Below are 18,133 nucleotides of genomic sequence, written 5' to 3' on the forward strand. Positions count from 1 at the left end.
TCTTACACACGTGCAGTTCTACGTATGCTTACACTTAAACATTATCAGAATAGACTCTGACAATTCACAGCAGGCTTAAATATGACTTCATTTTCAACAGGTGTGTAAGGAGGCAGTCGTCCTGGTCTGTTTTGTGACCTGGTGGTCTGTAACAGACTCCAACACTTTCATAGGATATAAGACGTAGCATTGAGGGAACAAGACAGATTATCCACCTAGAGAGATCTGTGTATGTCAATCATAAGGCAAACAAATATATAGTTTCTAATTTGAGGTGAAAGATATATTATGGATCTTTGGGTAGTAAGCAGTTTGACCTCTGGAACTTCAGCTTTTTATGGGTTGCCCACCAAGTTATATCATAACCAGTTTTTCCCTTTTTGTCGACCTCTGGGGTTCTATATAACCAGACAGAGCGAGTCTCTTTGGTTTGAAAATCTAACAATAGCTGGAAGGCTCCTTTCCTGGAAAATGCATACTTGAACTTTAGCTTAATTGATGCTCCCAGATGAGATGCCTCACCTGTTGGAATGTGCATATTGATTCTCATTGTCTTTCGTTGGGAGAGGAAGCCAAAGGTTTGGAATATGTGTAGTGGGATTAGTGGTATTCTTATTTGCCACAAACAATCAAAATGGCAGAGAGAGAACAATAATTGGTAAAAATATATTTTCAAGGCATATTTGACACCTATGCTGTTTATACCATCAAATTGCAAGCCTTTCAGTGTGTAGCACTTATAGATGTATTACTTTTGCTGACAGACTAAACTGTATTAGAAATTCCATTTATCTTTTTGTTTTCTTTGACACTAAGAGCTTTAGTCAGCTTCAAATAAAGGGAGAGGGCCATCAGGTCAGGCAGGCCTGAGTACTAGCTTGAGTACTATTTTGATGGCTGTTAGATGTCCAGGGCAGGTCGTAGCTGTAGCAAGAGTGTTTTTTTCCCATCTGCATCTGGCAGGACAAGTGAGATCTTTTCTCCCTGAGGTAGCCTTTGCCTTAACTGTCCATGTCTTTGTCACTTCACTACTAGTGATATCCCTGCGTGACATAAATTTTGCTGGCATAAGTTCTAGTTTGCATAGTGCTCTGTTGTTGGGAGACCCTCTCACGCTGACATAGCTACTGCCGCTCGCTGAGCTGGCTTTATTATGTTGACGGGACAGCTCTCTCCCATCGGCATAACGTGGCTACATGAGTGGTCTTACAGTGCTGGCACAGCTGCATTGGTACAGCTTAAGCTTGTAAGTGTAGACATGGCCTTAAATTGCTGTAATGTGTTCTACCTGGGCTACACTTTGGAACCATTCAGAATTCTTCAGTCTGCTTATTAAGAGTAATAATAATACCTAGCTCTTATGAAGTACTTTTCATCAGTAGATGTCAAAGTACTTTACAAAGGAAGTAAATATCACTAGCCCCATTTTACAGATGAAGAAACTGAGGCACACAGAGCATTGAAGTGACTTGTCTGAGGTCACCTAGTAGGCCAATGGCACAGTCAGGGATAGCACCCAGATCTCTTGACTGCCAGTGCTCTAACTAGTAGGCTATGCTGTGAAGTTGCCTGTTGGGAGCATATTAAACCAATGTTCTGTCATCTGTATCAGCTTCCAGTAAGTTTCTGCATGGAATCCAGGGTGTTGGTCTCTGCCCAAAATATGCTGTCACTGTTGAGATTAGCAGAGGCACTTAAGAAGCAACTCCTTCACTATAAATGAGAGGGAACTGCTGGCAGGATATTCTCCAGGAGCGGTCCTCAGCTTTGGAACTCGCTCCCCCACTTTGTTAACCTTCCAAGCATGCTGAAAAGCCCATCTTATTTCCCTTTCTTAAGGCTGTTGAGGGTGGTGTGAGTTAGTTGAGGTGGATGTATTTTATGGGCAGTCCTTTGTCTATGTTGTCATTTTTAATGTATGAGATCGGTGCTGTGGACACCTTATGGACATCTATAATTAATTTTATTTATTCAGATTTTTAAAACACATGTAGAAATCAGGTGATTACTGTTCCCCCCCTTGGTGCAGATAGAATGTGGCTCTTTAGAGGAGGCAATGTCTTGCTTGAAGTAGTAGAGGGAATGTCAAACATCCCCTGGATTGATGCGCAGAAGCACTCAGGACAAATTTTGATGCATCCTGCTGACAGGTATCAGTATCAGGTGTGCAGGGTGTGTCACAGGGGTGGAAGAGGTGGTACAGGACCTGTCCTTCTGCCACATGGGTGACAAAGTCACAGAGAGCAATAAAAGTTCTTGTTCCCCAGTGTGCCTTCTCTACACTGTGGAGCACTTTGGGTTGGCTATATGTTGGATTTATCAGTGGGTACAGGGAGGCCTGGGGCACTTTCATGCACTCTTTCTGGGGCCTAATGCAGGCAGACCTCATGGTGTCTCAGTCCTTGCACAGAAAGATATGAAGTTCTTTATGCCTGCACAGCACAGGCTGAATACAGTGTGAGTGCTTTCTCTTTGCTTCCTTGTTTTTAAATTCAAATATGTTTTATTGTTTAAAGTGTTTCTAAGATAATTTCCCTAAACATTTTCTAATTCTTTTAAAAGTAAAACCTCCATTGTATATTGGAAGTACTGTGTTGCTCTTTCTTTTCTCTTTCAAGAGACAGCCTATCCACCTTTGACTGGTTGTCTATGAGAAGGGAATGTCCCTGTAAGTGAAGCTACAGTGAGTTGTTCTGTATTTTTGCTTCCAGAATCTCAAGTCTCCCAGAAGTCCTGTCAGTGACTTTAAATTCACCACCCAGAACCCAGAACTGCAAGTACATGGTGATGTGGGAAAGGAAAGAATACTTTTAAGTATTGATGATGTAAAGGTGTGGTACAGCCTTTTATGTTTTTGCCAAACTTTATAGATAATCTGATAATAGAACAATTTTTATCAAAAGCTTCGCAGGGTGATTGGAACCTAAACCCAGGGCCGGCTCCAGACCCCAGCGCGCCAAGCGCGTGCTTGGGGCGGCATTTTGCCGGCAGGGCGTCAGGCTGGTCCGGCGGACCTTCCACAGTCATGCCTGCGGGAGGTCCGCTGGTCCCGCGGCTCCGGTGCACCTCCCGCAGGCATGACTGCTTGGGGCGGGCAAATTCCTAGAGCCGCCCCTGCCTAAACCATTTCCTTTTCAGGAAGATGAGGGCCCCAAGCTGCCTTCATAGCTTCAGGCCATCCCCTGTCCCCATGCATACACATACATGTACACACACATGCCCTTCAACCAAATTCTCTAGCCTGAAATCTCTGCCTCTCCCCGCTCCTATGTCCCTGATCCCTCTGGCCCTTTGATTCCTCTGTCGTACTTCCCTACTCTATTCCCGTGGTGCACCATGCAACAGCCCGCTCAGCCCCATAGTCACCCCGAAACTGTACTGTCCTTGCCTGCCCCTATGGTGCCCCTGAGCCCAATTTCACCCCCAGAGCCTAACTCATGCCTCCTGCAGCCCAGCTTTCCTGATTCACGAGGGATATTCATAGATTTATATTTTAAGGCCAGAAGGGAACCATTAGATCTCTACTCTAACCTCCTACATAACATAGGACAAATAATTAAATCCAGTTACCAAAAAAAAAAAAATTGTAACCATGTAATTAGAGACTGTATCACAATGCATTCCTAACTGGAATTTCCTAACTTCTGACTGCTTGACTTTGCAACCTGAGTGTTCTTTTAATGTTTATAGTTTTTTGTATGTAATTTCCTAAGTTTATAAAAAATAAGCTGAAAAAAACAGCATTTCCATCATGTGGAACCCCATATTGACTCCCACATGATTCATCAGCAGAGTTAAAAGTTTTACATCCACAGCACAGACTGCTGTCACTTGAGCTAACCAAGTCACTGATAGCAGTAGTAAATTGTCATCCTCTGTATTGTGAGTAAGGTGAAGCACAATGTCGAAGGACGACTACCTCCAGGGCATGCCCTCAGGGTGGTCCTTCAGTGTTCCAATGCCTCAATTTTCCCTTTCCAGACACATGCAGTTCCACTCTTCACAGGGGATCACCCACTCCACCGTATGTAATAAGACAAATCCCATCTGGGGCACCATCCTCTGGTAGGCTGTGACATGACTGGTGCATCAGTTTGCCCTTTCTTCCAGCATCCCAGTAACTCCATGCAGGATTTCAGAGAATAAAAAGCCCTTTACAAGATTAATTTGTTACAGAAGATCCCAAAACCATAATCCAGATTTTTCCAGCTCAGTCAATCTTTCAAATTCCACCAGTCTGTCAACATAACAACTACTGCCCCAGTGTCTCTCACCATGCCCCAGCACTTCAGCACGGCTCTGGCATTTCTTACTACACCTCATCCCAGTACCTCTAGCTAGGGAGCTTCTCTACCCTGTTTCCAGCTCCTGCTTGGAGACATCAGTAGGCTCACCCTTTAACCATTCCCCAGTCTTCATCCCTCTGGCTTCAGCTCTGCAGCTCTGAGAGCCAGGAGGCATCTGCCTCCATGGCTTTCAACCTTCAGCTCTCTCTGGGCATGGCACTCTGGCCTGGGAAAGTTTGTAAATGACCCTCCCACAGCATAACATAGGACAAATATGTTTTCCCACCTCCACCAACATGACCAGGATTCATTGCTCAGTAAGGAAATGCTCACTGCTCCCTCCTTCAGGGGCATCTCCTTCCTGAAGTTCTCAACCCAGCTCTACTCTTCTTCTGAATTCTTCTAGTCTGGGTTCTGAACACTCTCATGTCTTTGGGCTCTCTTATTTATAACTTTTTCAGGGCAGCCCTCCCTCCTAATTACACCAAACTAGGGCACCTGTATGTGGACTGGGGACCTGGGCCTAATTTCATTTACAGGGCCAGCTATCCTGTTACGCATACATTGTATTAGTGGATTTCACATCTGCTGGCTGCCATCAGAGGAATGTTGACATCAGAGGAATCCTGGGTTCTGTTCCAGGTTCTGAGGGGAAGTTACAGACCATTCTACCCCTGTTTTCTCCCAAGCCTGATACCTTTTTCCCCATTGATCCCTCCAACCTGTCTCAGTCCATCTCCACCTCAGCTTCTTGTCCCAGTTCCTTCTCTCTTTTCTGGCTCTTCATTCCAGTCTTCTCCTTTCACCACCATTCCAGTGTGGCTTCTTCCTCTTTCTCCTCCTCACTGCCTGGGCACCAGCAGAGGGAACATTGAGAGCACCAGTAGAGACAGTATCCCTGCACTTAGTTCTTGTGCTTCGCATCCTAGTTGTTCTTGGCATCCAAGAGGAGCAATTGCAGGATAAGTCCAGCTCAGCCGTGGGTATCCTGGGATGATGCATGCTCAGTACAAATGAAATCTTGCGAGACATTAGCTTCCAAATTCTAACAAGACTCTGTTGAACTTGTGTGCATTCAGAGCTTCAGAGGCTTATAAATTGGCCAAATTAGGGAGAATTTTCATAGGGACAGCAAAAAGCTGACACCAGGGCAACCCCCTGCCAAATTTAACTCCTCGCTTCAAAGAATGGAAGCATTAGAGCTTCTCATTGAAACAGCTTAAAAAAAATGTAATGTGGGCAAAGCAATTAATTTGTCCTTAACTTCTTTTTGGGAAATGGCTGAACTGTTTTTACTGAAATCTTCCAAAAAATTCAGCATGAGCTTGAAACCCATCATGGAAAACTTCAGCCTGAGTGGTCAAAGTTTATCAAAGTAAAAAGCAGCTGAAAACTAGGTCTTATAATAGAAAGTATTATTAATAATAATTAATAAAGATTTCAATGTACACAAATATAGTCTTTTTTTCCACAGGGTCCCTGTCTCATTCAGGTCCCAATCATATACCACTAAAGTCAATGGGAGTAAAGGGAGCAGAATTGAGCCCTCATTGTATAGCAGAGGCAATGCATTAGCTGGGTGGGGGACATGTGGGGTCACGTGCCCGCTCAGATTTGCTGCTTGTCTTGTACTGAACATGCTCACACAGACTGAGCATGCTCAGTAACAATGTTGAAGCTGGTTTCCGTCACTCTGATGGATGGTGCTGATTGAATGAGACAGCTGTTCAACACTGCTTTTTAACCTCATTATTCATTATATGGCACCAGGATTTATTTACTGCACACCGTCCAAACCCTGCACTGAATACGTAATTACTTATATCCTCACAGCTTTTCTACTATGCTGCTCACCAGAGTATCTGAGTCTCACAGACATTAAAGAATTAGTATTCATAACACCCTGGTGAAGTACGAAAGAATTATTAATCGCATTTTGCAGACGGTGATCTGAAATACAAAGAGATTTTGGCCAACATTTACAAAAGAGTGCATGAATTTTGAGTGCCTCAGTTATTGAACACCCAGCTTGGGACACTTAGGGTGAGATTTACAAGGGAGATTTAAGCTAGCAGCTAGATGCCTAAGTGCAGTGTTTAGGCGCCACTGACATTCACAGAACCACAGTTTAGCTGCCCTGTAATCTGTTGTTGTCTAAAATTTCTAGGTGTCTAATTTTCCTCCGGTAAAGTCCCCCTTGCAACTAAATTTCTGCCTCTGGGCCTGCACACAGCCTCCTGAAACTCAACACTGCCACGCAGCTTGGCACTGAACTCCTGCCTAAACCCCAGCAACATTCACAAGCTAGACATTCCCCTGCCTGTCTCGCCTGATCTGGTAGACATGCTCAGAAGCTGCCTAAGAACATGAGTACCAAATCTTAGCCCTCACAAAAAGCCAGCTGAGGCGGTGTCCCCTAATAGCCAATGGTTGGAGCTCTCCCTTAGGATGTGGAAGACCTGGTTTCAAATCCCTGCTCTGCTTGATTCAGAGCAGGGCCTTGAATCCAGGTCCCCCTTCCTAGCTGAGTGCCTTAAGATAGAGGGTATTCTGGGGTGGGGCTCTCTCACTCTCTTCTGTTCAAGTTGTTCCACTTTGTGTAAAATACTTTAATATTCAGGAGGTCAGAGAGAGAGTGACTGGATAACCTAGTGATTAGCACACTCCCCTGGCAGACCTGGGTTTCAGTCCCTGCTCCAGTGAAGAGTTAAGTATTTCATCCAAAGTCGAACCATTTCAACAAGTGAGAATAAAAAAGACATCCCCACTCCACCCCAGAATATCCCGTAGCCCAGTGGTTAGGAGATGCAATTAGGAGACCTAAGTTCAAGTCCTTGGTCTGAATCAGGCAGAATGGGGACTTAACCTGGATCTCCTACATCCTGGGTGAGTGGTCTAATGACTGCACCCTTGGGTATAAAGGAGGGCAGCACCTCCTTTTCATTTTTTACTTGAGAAATGGCTGTTCCAGTTTAGGTCCCTAATTCCAGGAGAGGGTTCACAGTTGTGAATTCTGAGCAGACTCCAGCCCAGAGTTAGGCATCTGTAATGGGTTGCCCCCTTTCAAGGCACCACCTGATGTACTGAGATACCACTGAACCCTCCTGTTCTGCCAGCATGGATCCCCTTTAACCTGTCTTGCTGAGCCAGGCTCTTAAACCTCTTCTAGCACACACACAGGCAGGGCCACACCCAGCTGCAGAAAGACACAGATACTGAGATCAGCTCTGGGAAGACACAGCTTAAGGGACTTGCCCCAGTACTCAGGGCCCACCTCCCTTAGAGTGCAGACCCAAAGGTATATTGTGCTGTATAGAAGAATCTGCACAGCGCATGCTCATAAAAATTCACCCTCTTCCTTAATGTGAAGAGAGATATGCACCCCTTCTTGGTTACTATTCAGACCTGTCTTATTCACTGCCCCTCCTTTTGTATGTAATTTTCTAGATTTAAAAAAAAAATGAAAAAAAAAAGGAATTCTGTCATGTGTAACTTTAATAATATTCACCTGGGTTATCAGTAGGATTTTAACCTAGGACATTCAGATCCCCACCATAGATACCACAACTTGAGCTAAAGTTAGCAGCAGTAGTAGGCTGTTCTTGTCTGTGGATCAGCTACTGCTAGAGTCGGATGTGTATTGCACTGAAACAGTGAGTTACGCATGCAGGAGTAGCCCCATTCTATAAAAGCAGAGTCAAGCATATACATTTGGCAGATTATTTCTGAGAGGAAATGTGGCTAAATTGAAGAAACTTAGGTTCTGTTCTGAGTTATGCCAGATGTGATCTTGTATAACATTTCAGGCATATTAAAACAAACAAACAAAAAATGCTTGGCCATTGGCATATTTTATACAATCCCTGTTCCAGTGCTTATTGAGTTTTTATTCTGGGACATCCATTGAGTGGTTTTCTTCAACAGCCATGGATGGGTACCAGGATGGATCCCCAACATGCCAACCTCTTCATGGGCCACCTCAAGGAAGAATTTCTGGATAAAGGCAACATGAAACCAACTATATGCCTGAAATACATCAATCATATTTTCATCCAATACATTTCCCTGTTCTGTTCACTCTCTCTGAAACATCTGGCACTGGCTGCTGTCAGAAGACAGGATATTGGGCTAGATGGACCATTGATCTGACCTTGTATGGCCATCCTTAGGTTCTTATCCTTTAGACAGACAACCTAAATGCTGATTTCCACTACAATATCAACAACCATCCATCAAACTTTGTAGAACATTCCAACACCAGCATCAACTTCCTGTATAGCACAATCAGTGTCAACAATGGAACCCTACAGACAACTATATACAAGAAAGCCACAGATCACCACACTTACTTCCACTGATGCAGCAACACCAAGAAATATGTTATCTACAGCCAGGCACTTAGATACCACAGAATATGCTCTGAAGAGAAAGTCCAGAATGTGCACCTTAACACACTTAAAACCACCTTCATTAAACAAGAACGCTTCACTAGAGAAGTAGATAGCCTCCCCAATAATTTATGACAGAGAAGGGGAGGCAAAAAGATTAGGAGAATAGAAAGAAAAGAAGAGCCACCCCTCTGTATTTTAAAAAACAAGGAAACACACACAATACAACAACAATGCTATAGAATTAAAATAACTTTTGGCTGACTACCTGTAGCTCAGAGTCTTAATATGACAATAATAACGAGAAGTCCGGTGGCACCTTAAAGACTAACAGATTTATTTGGGCATAAGCCTTTGTGGGTAAAACCCCACTTCTGAAGAAGTGGGGTTTTTACCCACGAAAGCATCTGAAGAAGTGGGGTTTTTACCCACGAAAGCTTATGCCCAAATAAATCTGTTTAGTCTTTAAGGTGTCACCGGACTCCTCGTTGTTTTTGTGGATACAGACTAACCCGGCTACCACTCTGAATATGACAATGACATTTCCATTTTTATAAAAATAAAATAAATAAGAGTTCATTATGCCATACATCTCTCAGAAAGATACTAGTAATATATTAGAGAGACAAGGTGACACTTCTGTTGGTGAAAGAGACAAGCTTGGGACCTTACACAGAGCTCTTCTTCATGTACTCAGAGTGTCACAGCTAAATACAAGGGTGGAACAGATAAGGAGTTAATATGTTTTGCAAGAGAGCATTCACCCGTGAAGGGGGAAGTTAACACCTCTACAGCCATAGGACAAAGAAGTATTAGTGAGTTACAGATTGTTGTAATTGGCCATAGTAATATATTATAGTTCACAATATTATTGTAATAAACAGGTTTGTTTGTAATAACTGGTGGAAGCTTCTAAAGGGGATTACTGCCAGATTGAAAGCCACAACTATGAGAAATAAACATTAATCCCTCTGGAACACTGGCAACAGAGGGCTGAGTTAAGGTTGTCTAGGTATGACCTTGCTGAGTAGGGCTGATTTGCCAAGGGAAAGTGTTTGTGGGCAACTATTGCTGTGTATATGAGAGAAGGTAAGGTGTGTAGCTGTATACTGTTTCCTGGCTTTTGTAGATTTAAAATTTGCATTGCTGTCCCTCAGCAACTTTTACATTTTAATTAATTTTTTTTGAAATTTAGTCTATTTACTCAGTTTCATAGCTTTCCCTGAAATACTATACTTCCATGCTCTTGCTTGCGAAGGCCCCAAATGTTTCCAGTTGCCTTCCAGCTGTGTGTATTTATAAAAAGCGTTTGTATTTTTTTCTTTTTGGGGGTGAGAGGAGCAGCAACTTAATTGGTTTTATTTTGAAAGACATATGTGAGATTTTGCTGACAAATCTGTCTGGATTGTACCAGGAATTGAGAAGAAGTTTGGAACTCAGTGTAAGTCAGAAAAGGATGGAGAAGGACTGTTCTAGTGATGACTATGACTCTGTTGAAGAGGATGTGCTTTTGGAGCACTCTCAGGTGGAAGAGACAGTTGCAAGTTTTGGAAGCCTCCAGTTGCCCAGCAGTGAGTCGTTACTGAAGGATGTTCCAAAGTATCAGGAGGCTGGAAGATGCTGTGACCTTGATGCTGGTGCTCTTGTGCTGGAATTTAAGCAGAATCTGACAAGTAAGTCTTTGTGTCCTGTACCAGTTCAGCTGCAGTGTTGCAGTAGTAATTCTAGTTTTTATGCATAGAGTTTGTGGCTAAAAGTGAACCTTTTGTCATCTAATCTGACCTCTTGTACAGCACAGGCCATTATGTTTAACCCAGGTATCCCTGCATTTAGGCCAATAACTTGTGTTTGATTATAGCATATCTTCCAAAAAGGATTCCAGTCTTGATCTGAAGAATTCAAGAGATGGAGAATCTACCACTTCCCTTGGTAGTTTGTTCCAATGTTTAATCACCCTCGCTGTGAAATATTGGTGCCAGTTTGTCTGGTTTCAGCTTCCAGCCATTGGTTTTTGCTCTGCCTTTCTCCACTAGATTAAAGAGCCCTTTAGTACCTGTTTTTTTCTCCCCATGTAATCAAGCCATCTCTCAATCTTCTTTTTGATAAACTGAACAGATTGAGTTCTTTACATCTCTCACTGCAAGGCATTTTCTCCAGCCCTAGTATAATTTTCATGGCTCTTTTCTGCACCCTTTCCAGTTTTTAAATATCCTGTTTAAATGTGGACACTAGAACTGCATGCAGTATTCCAGTGCTGGCCTCACTAATTGTAATGGGAGACTGTCTCCCTAGACAACATCCCCTAGTCATCAGCGCACTGGCTAGTCATACCACCTAGTGGGTTCAAGTCCTGGTTTGGCAGTAGTGCCTGGTGGGTTCAAGTCTGAGGTTGGTAGTAGCACCTAGTGGGTTCAAACCTGGGGGTTGGTGGTAGTGCTTAGTGGGTTTGAGCCCAGGGGTTAGAGGTAGGGGAACTCAGGTCCTCTCACTCTTCCAGGTTCCAACCCAGGGCCCTGGGGCAGACAGTTCAGGTGTGCAACGTGAGCCAGGGTATCATCCAGCCTATTCCATGGGTTACTTCCTATTGCATCCCTGCCTCTCCAGAGGCACAGCGAAGGCCTGGCTAACAACTGCAACATGTACTCCCAGAAGGGGGCAGGAGGTTCGTTTCCCCACTCAGAAGCAGATTCTCTGCTGTCCCTTCTGTGGTGGTTTGCGGTTTTGAACCTTTTCAGGGTGGTGTGGAGTTCCTTCTGGATTGCTGCATGAGCTACCAGTGGAGGTCTGCTCTCTTGCACTGACTGCCCTGGCTGAGCCGTGCTGTGCCTTGTAAGCTCTATCTCCATAAACAGCACATCCAGAAGGCTCTGCTGGGTAGAGCCTCCTGTGACCAGAGCTACTCCTTAACCCCCTCTTCCCCAATGTGGAGTTTGTACAGCCCATCACACCAACACAGAGTGAAATCACCTCTCTACTTCCCTCTTTATCCATCCAAGGATCTTATTATTCTTTTTTGCCACAGCATCACACTGGGAGCTCATGTTTAGTTGCTTGTCCACTATGACCCCTACCTCCTTTTCACAGTCACTATTTTCCAGGATAGTCTCCCATTCTGTATAGCCTGCATTCCTAGTTCCTAGATGTTTAACTTTGCATTTGGCTGTATTAAAACACATATTTTTTATCGAGGTTACCAAGTGATTCAGTTCACTCTCTTTGACTCCCCTATCCTCATTATTTACTGTTCCACCTATCTTTGTTTCATCTGCAAATTTGATTAGCCATGATTTTACATTTGATTCTGGATCATTGATGTAAATGTTAAATAGTATTGGGCCTAGAACTGATCCCTGTGGAACACCACTAGAAACACCCCATTCGATGATGATTACTTTTTGAGACCTATCAGTTACATAGTTCTTCATCCATTTAACATGAGTGTTGTTGGTATTGGACATGGCTAATTTTTATGCAGAATATCATGTGAAACCAATTCAAATGTCTTACAAAAGTCTAAGTCTATTATATCTTTCCTGTTACCTTTATCAACCAATCTTGTAATCTCATCAAAAAATGAAATGAGGTTTGTTTTATAAGATCTGTTTTCCATAAAACCATGTTGACTGGCATTAACTTTATTCCTGTCCTTTTAATTCTTTATTAATTGAATCTTATATCAGCTTTTCTATTAATTTGCGCAATAATTATGTCTTCTTTTACGGCCTCTGTTCATTCCCACTTGTGGCATATGATGTCCCTGGCATCAAGCTGTGGAACTGCCTTTAAAAGCCATGTCTGTTTGTAGGGTGCACAAGTGGTCTCACACAAGGGGAATGTCATCTCCCTACACTATATAAAGGGGTGCACCCCCTGACTGCCTCAGTTACTTTGCTGTTACTGCAGAGAACTAGCAGAACTCACTTCATATCCTTGAATTGCTCCATTGTAGTCTAATTAGTTAGATGTTTGATGCTTCATTAGTATAACGAATTAGACTAACTAATATAGTTAGTTAAATTAGTTTTTAGTGTTGTGTAGTTTTTAGCACAGTATAAATAGCTACCCTCTTTGGGTAATGACAGGGGCCATGCTGGGTTCTGAGCCATGTAGGGCATTTAAGAAATGTGGGTCATTCCCTGCAATAATTCCTGAGATGGACACTTATTTCAGATGTGTCTGTAGTGCTAATTTTGATTGAATGAATGGGCTCAGAGAGTCAAAGGTGTTAACATGACCCTATTGCTATTCCACACTAAACAGTTAAACATGGGTCAGGGTTTCTAGAACAGAGACTGTAGCCTGCCTAGACCAGGGGTCGGCAACCTTTCAGAAGTGGTGTGCCAAGTCTTCATTTATTCACTCTAATTTAAGGTTTTGCGTGCCAGTAATACGTTTTAACATTTTTAGAAGGTCTCTCTCTATACGTCTATATTATATAACTAAACTATTTTTGTATGTAAAGTAAACAAGGTTTTTAAAACGTTTAAGAAGCTTCATTTAAAATTAAATTAAAATGCAGATCTTATCAGCTTAGTGCAGTGCTTCTTAACCTGGGGTGCACGCACCCCATGGGGGTGCGAGATGCCCTTTCTAGGGGAGCGAGACACTCAAGGTTTTGTTTTTTTTTAGAAGGTAAATCATCAAAAACACAAATTAAGCACAGGCACATAAGTACAACTACTTTGTTTCATCAAATCTTTGTATTTATTAACATTATACACGTTTATCAATTACTGTAATATACAAATTTTTTAAGTTTTCAAGTTTTTAAGCTAATTGTAGTGTAATTTTTGATAAGGGCTGCAGAGTGCTGGGACCAGGCCACGAGCAGAGCCCTGGGCTGGCTGCCAGTACCCCAGGCCGGCAGGAGGGCTGAGCAGGGCCAGAGGCCCAGACCCCGGCTGGCAGGGGGCCAGGGGGCTGGAACCCCAGACCAGCAACGAGGGTGAGCGGGGCTGGCGGCTGGCATCCCGGGCCGGCAGCAGGCTCAGTGGGGCCGATGGCTGGGACTCCAGCCAGCAAGGGGCCAGCGGCCAGATCCGCAGACCGGCAGCGGGCTGAGTGGCTAAGCCTGCTGCTGGTCTGGGGTTCTGGCTAACGGCTCCTGCCTGCCGGAGTCCCGGCCACCAGCCCCACTCAGCCACTGCCGGCTGGGGGTTCCGTTCACCCAGGCCGGCAGCGGGCTGAGCGGGGCCGGCGGCCAGGACTCCGGCTGGTAGCAGCGCGCGAGTAAAAATCGGCTCGCATGCCACTTTTGGCACGTGTGCAGCAGGTTGCCGACCCCTGGCCTAGACCATTAAATATCTTTATAACCTTTTTTTAAAGATATAGAATAAAAAGGGGAAAAAACAGTTGAAGCATTTGAAATGTAAAGCGTTAAGTAAGGATTTAATTTTAACAATATCCCTTATTACCTTTCCCTTTAGCTGTCGAGAGTTTTTATAGGGAAAAACTCATCTGATGGTTTTTAGGTGGTATTAAATATGGTAATTGTTCTTTCTGGGGAAAAGAAAACTAGTTAGTTGAGGTGGCTGGAGCTGTGGTTGTTGCTGAAGTCAGATTCTGCTTTCCCTAAGGTTGAATGAGGCAAACACCCACAAAAGGGAGAGAAAAGAACAGCAAAGATAGAAAATGCAGCTTCGGTCTCTAGTGCTGACTCTCACTTGCAACCTTGCTGTTGGAGAAACACAGACACAGCATACGATCTGATCAGCCATACTAAGACCTGGCAAACCAGTACCAGCATTGGGCTTTGGGTCTCCTGTGTGCCACTCAATGGATACAGCTTTTAAAAGGTAGTTCTGCAGCTCAGTGCCTGGGTCACCACATCCCACAAGTGGGAATGCATAGAGGCAGTTACTAGTAAGTGACCTCTCTTTTCTGTGAATTGGGTCTTCAACTCTAAACCTCTGTCATCAATCATTTAAACTTTAAAAGTTTGAGGACAACATTTATTATTTGAATGCTTTCCATTTTTCAAAAGTTCTATTTTTTTTTAAGTGGAGACCAATAAGGACATAAATTCTTGGCTGCAACTTCTCTTTCACTATTGCCCTTGCAGGCGGGGTCACGTCTCTCTCTTGCCTTGGGCTTGAGGCTGAAATGTCATTTTGACTGCCCAGCAGTCTTGTTCTTCAAAAGCGGAAAGATCGATGGTCCTGAAAGATCCAAAGAAGAAACACGGGAATATCTTTGCTGCAATGTCCTTCTGCAGCCCCCCTTTATGGGCCCAGAAGCTGCCATGAGTAGAGATGGAGGGAGAGAAAGGTGAAGGGGAGGTCACTGTCTCTCATTCTTATAACCCTCTCCCCTCTTTAAGGATTACCCCCAGCTGGGGAGCAGGTGACAAGCAGTCTCTTGTGGATGTGAGGTTTGAACCATCCCTGTGATGAAATGTAAATTTCTTATTCACATCTTCCCCCTGATGGAGAATGGCCACTTAAGCTGGTGATAGTCTTTTAACATCTGGCTGGGTACTGGCCTGACCTTTATTCCTGAGAAACTGGTTTTGACCTGCTTTTCTTAACATTGGAGCATGTTATAACAATGTTATGCATTAGAATCTTATAACTTTCCATATAATACTGATACACATATTTAACAAGGACAATGTTCAGCAGATTATGAGCTTTCAAATGATAGCTCACAAGTCATACTTTGTACAAAATGTATCACAGTCTTGTAAAAGTGGTGAACATAATAGTACAGATCACCACATCTTCCTTTGTAATCCAAAATTTGTGTCTAAATCCTAATCTACATTTAACAAGTTTTATTGGCTTAACTATGTTGGCAAGGTATATGTTTTATTTACAGATATATTATGCTGGTAAAAGCCCTAATATAGATACAGTTATACAGGTATAAGGCGCTTCATACTGGTATAGCTTATGTAGCTTCATTGTACTTGAATAAGCTATATGTAAGCACATCTATAACAGTATAACTACATCTACACTAGGGGAATGGTGTGTGTGTACTGCTTTAACTTTGCCAGCATAGTTGCTGAAGTCAGATTCTGCTTTCCCTAAGGTTGAATGAGGCAAACACCCACAAAAGGGAGAGAAAAGAACAGCAAAGATAGAAAATGCAGCTTAGTTTAACTTTGCCAGCATAGTTAAAGCAGCAAAACTCTTGTTTGTGGACAAGGCCTAATAAGTCTTCACTGAGTTGCTGCTCCTAAATCCAGTTGAATTTCACTTGACTAATGTGTTTAGTGTGCAGGAGCTGGGTGATGGTGGTAGCCTGTGATATACAGGAAGTCAGGCTGGATGATTTGGTGGTCCCTTCTAGCCTTGAACTCTGTGACTCTAGTTCTCATACTCTTCTCACTTGTTTTTCTGCAGATGTGAAACAGGAACGAATTCTGTCTGCAAAGAGGAAAGATGCTGCTGAAACCTACATTCCAATCAGACCTATGAAGGTCAGAAGTAAAATGGCTCGGCCACTTTCTGCTGGACCCCCGCACAAGGAGGGACATGAAAGAACCTGTTCTAGTAAGAGAGATGAGAATATGTGAAGTATACAGTGTGAGCTTCCATTCTCCTTTCCCTGCCCTGGCTCAGATGTTGTCCCTTCTGCACACTTCTATCTTCACTCTCCTGGGCTGTTGCCCATTTTTATGCTTCCTCTTATCTCAAAATTCCATTGACCTTAGTGGGAACAGGAGCAAGCCCATGGCTACATATGCCACCTCTGTGTCTCCTCATTCTTCTTTCCCTGCCCCCACAGAATGAAGACTTCTTCCCCTCCTTTTCCATCCTCCCTATTGCTCTATACTTGCCCCCCTTTTCTTTACACAGACATATTCCCTATGGTGAAAGGGTGCTGACAGGAAGGCAGCCTCTGCATGTCAACTACTGGATCTTCAGAGGAATTGTCAAAAGATGGTAGCTCTCTGTAATCCAGCCACTCCCCTTAGGCAAGTTCACCATCAGTTACAAAAATATGGGGTTTGGGGTGTGTGGAGGATATCTGACATAAACCCAGTTATTCAAATGAATGGAAGAGGGTCAGATGGACTTATTACTGTAATAAAACTTCTCAAGCTAAGCACAGCTGCTTCCAAATGAATCCTGAGAGCCAGTAAAGTTAACAGCACAGAAAAACCCAAACAGTGGCTCCTTAATTAATGCAAAACCCAAACAAAACCAAGAAATTATATTCCTTCTTAAACAAAAGAGAAACTCAAACTCCACCTGCCACCTGAATGCTAGCACCAGCTAATGTTTGTAGCAATACCTGCCGGATCAGATCCGTGTGTTGACCAGTTTTTGAAAGATGTGTGTTGCACTTCCTTCAAACACTTTTAAAACAGGGTATTATATACATATAGCAATTGTGTGTGAGCAAGACAACCAAGGGATGGGTTGGAGAAAAACAACAGCAGCTTGACTTAACAGTGGTCATCTTGGGAAGACCTCTGGGGAGCCCGACACAAAAAGAGCAACCATCCAGCCTGTGTGCAGCATCTTTCACAGCACCATAGATACCCAGGCCACAGGCATAGTCAGTCTTCAGCAGCAAACAATGCCACATCTAAACTTGTTAATCTGTCTCCAGAGGTGGTGTGGGAAATCCAAAGCCAAGGAGTGGCTGGTAGTGGCAGTGGGAGTTCCTGGTAGTAGCAGAGGCTTTCCCCCACCCTGTCCACCACAGTAAGCTGATGATATCATCAGCTTAATGGAAAGTATGCAGCACTGTCCAGATAGAATTTCTGCTATGTAATTGGTGATGCAGTGCATCCCATATATCCCTGAACAGTGGCAAGTGTGTCATTTTCTGTAGCTTGGGGGGCAGTTTATTGGTGCATTCTGATACCAGATGTTAGGTGGAGGAATATTAGCTAGGACTGGTAACCATACAAGTTTTGCTGGCTTCAATGTCCCTGTTATCATTCTTATAGTATGATTAAGCTGTGTTTTAAAAACAGTAGGCCTGAAAGCTGTTGGGGCTTTCTGAGGGCTGTGGAGGAAGGATTGTGTTTGGTTGTTTTGCCTTTGGCTATGTCTACATCAGGGGTCTCAAACATGCAGCCCGCGGGCCGCATGCGGCCCTCGGAGCTCTTCCCTGCAGCCCGCGGAGCTCCCCCAGTTACTTCCTGTCGCTGCCAAACTCCCCTCACCCCCGCCCCCCTCCCCGAGTTATTTTCTGTGCCTAAGCTCCCCGCGCGCTGCTCCCCAATGTTTGGGGCCGGGTCTCTCCCCTGGCCCCACCTGCCGCCCCCACGCGCCTCCCCCCAGTGTCTCCCGGCCCCCACTTGCTGCCCCCTCACCGCCCGAGAGCCTGCCCGGGAGCTCACGCTGACTCCACTCCTCCGCTGTGCCGGCTTCCGGCATCACCTGCTGCCGCAGGGTCCTAGCGCCCCCCTGCACTAGGGCCAGGGCAGGCTGCCCTTCCCCTGCCCTTCTGCCCTAGTCCTGAGACTCTCCAATGCCCCGAGCCTCTCCAATGCCTCAA

At 44.1% G+C, this 18,133-nt stretch overlaps 1 protein-coding gene across 11 annotated transcripts in view; it reads left to right on the top strand.

Moving 5' to 3' along the window:
* Positions 1-18,133, top strand: part of LOC120373518 (katanin interacting protein) — a 166,125-nt gene that overhangs the window by 37,146 nt on the left and 110,846 nt on the right. For all 11 annotated transcript variants that reach the window (XR_005585566.1, XR_005585567.1, XM_039492036.1 and 8 more), the window contains 3 exons: positions 2,712-2,831; positions 10,089-10,347; positions 16,021-16,170. Coding sequence is in view for 9 of the 11 variants with exons in the window: in XM_039492036.1 (XP_039347970.1) it covers positions 2,712-2,831; positions 10,089-10,347; positions 16,021-16,170 (529 nt within the window). In the remaining 2 variants the exon portion in view is untranslated. The remainder of the gene's footprint in view (positions 1-2,711; positions 2,832-10,088; positions 10,348-16,020; positions 16,171-18,133) is intronic.

This window comes from Mauremys reevesii, linkage group 10, assembly GCF_016161935.1.
Source record: "Mauremys reevesii isolate NIE-2019 linkage group 10, ASM1616193v1, whole genome shotgun sequence".
NCBI lineage: Eukaryota > Metazoa > Chordata > Testudines > Geoemydidae > Mauremys > Mauremys reevesii.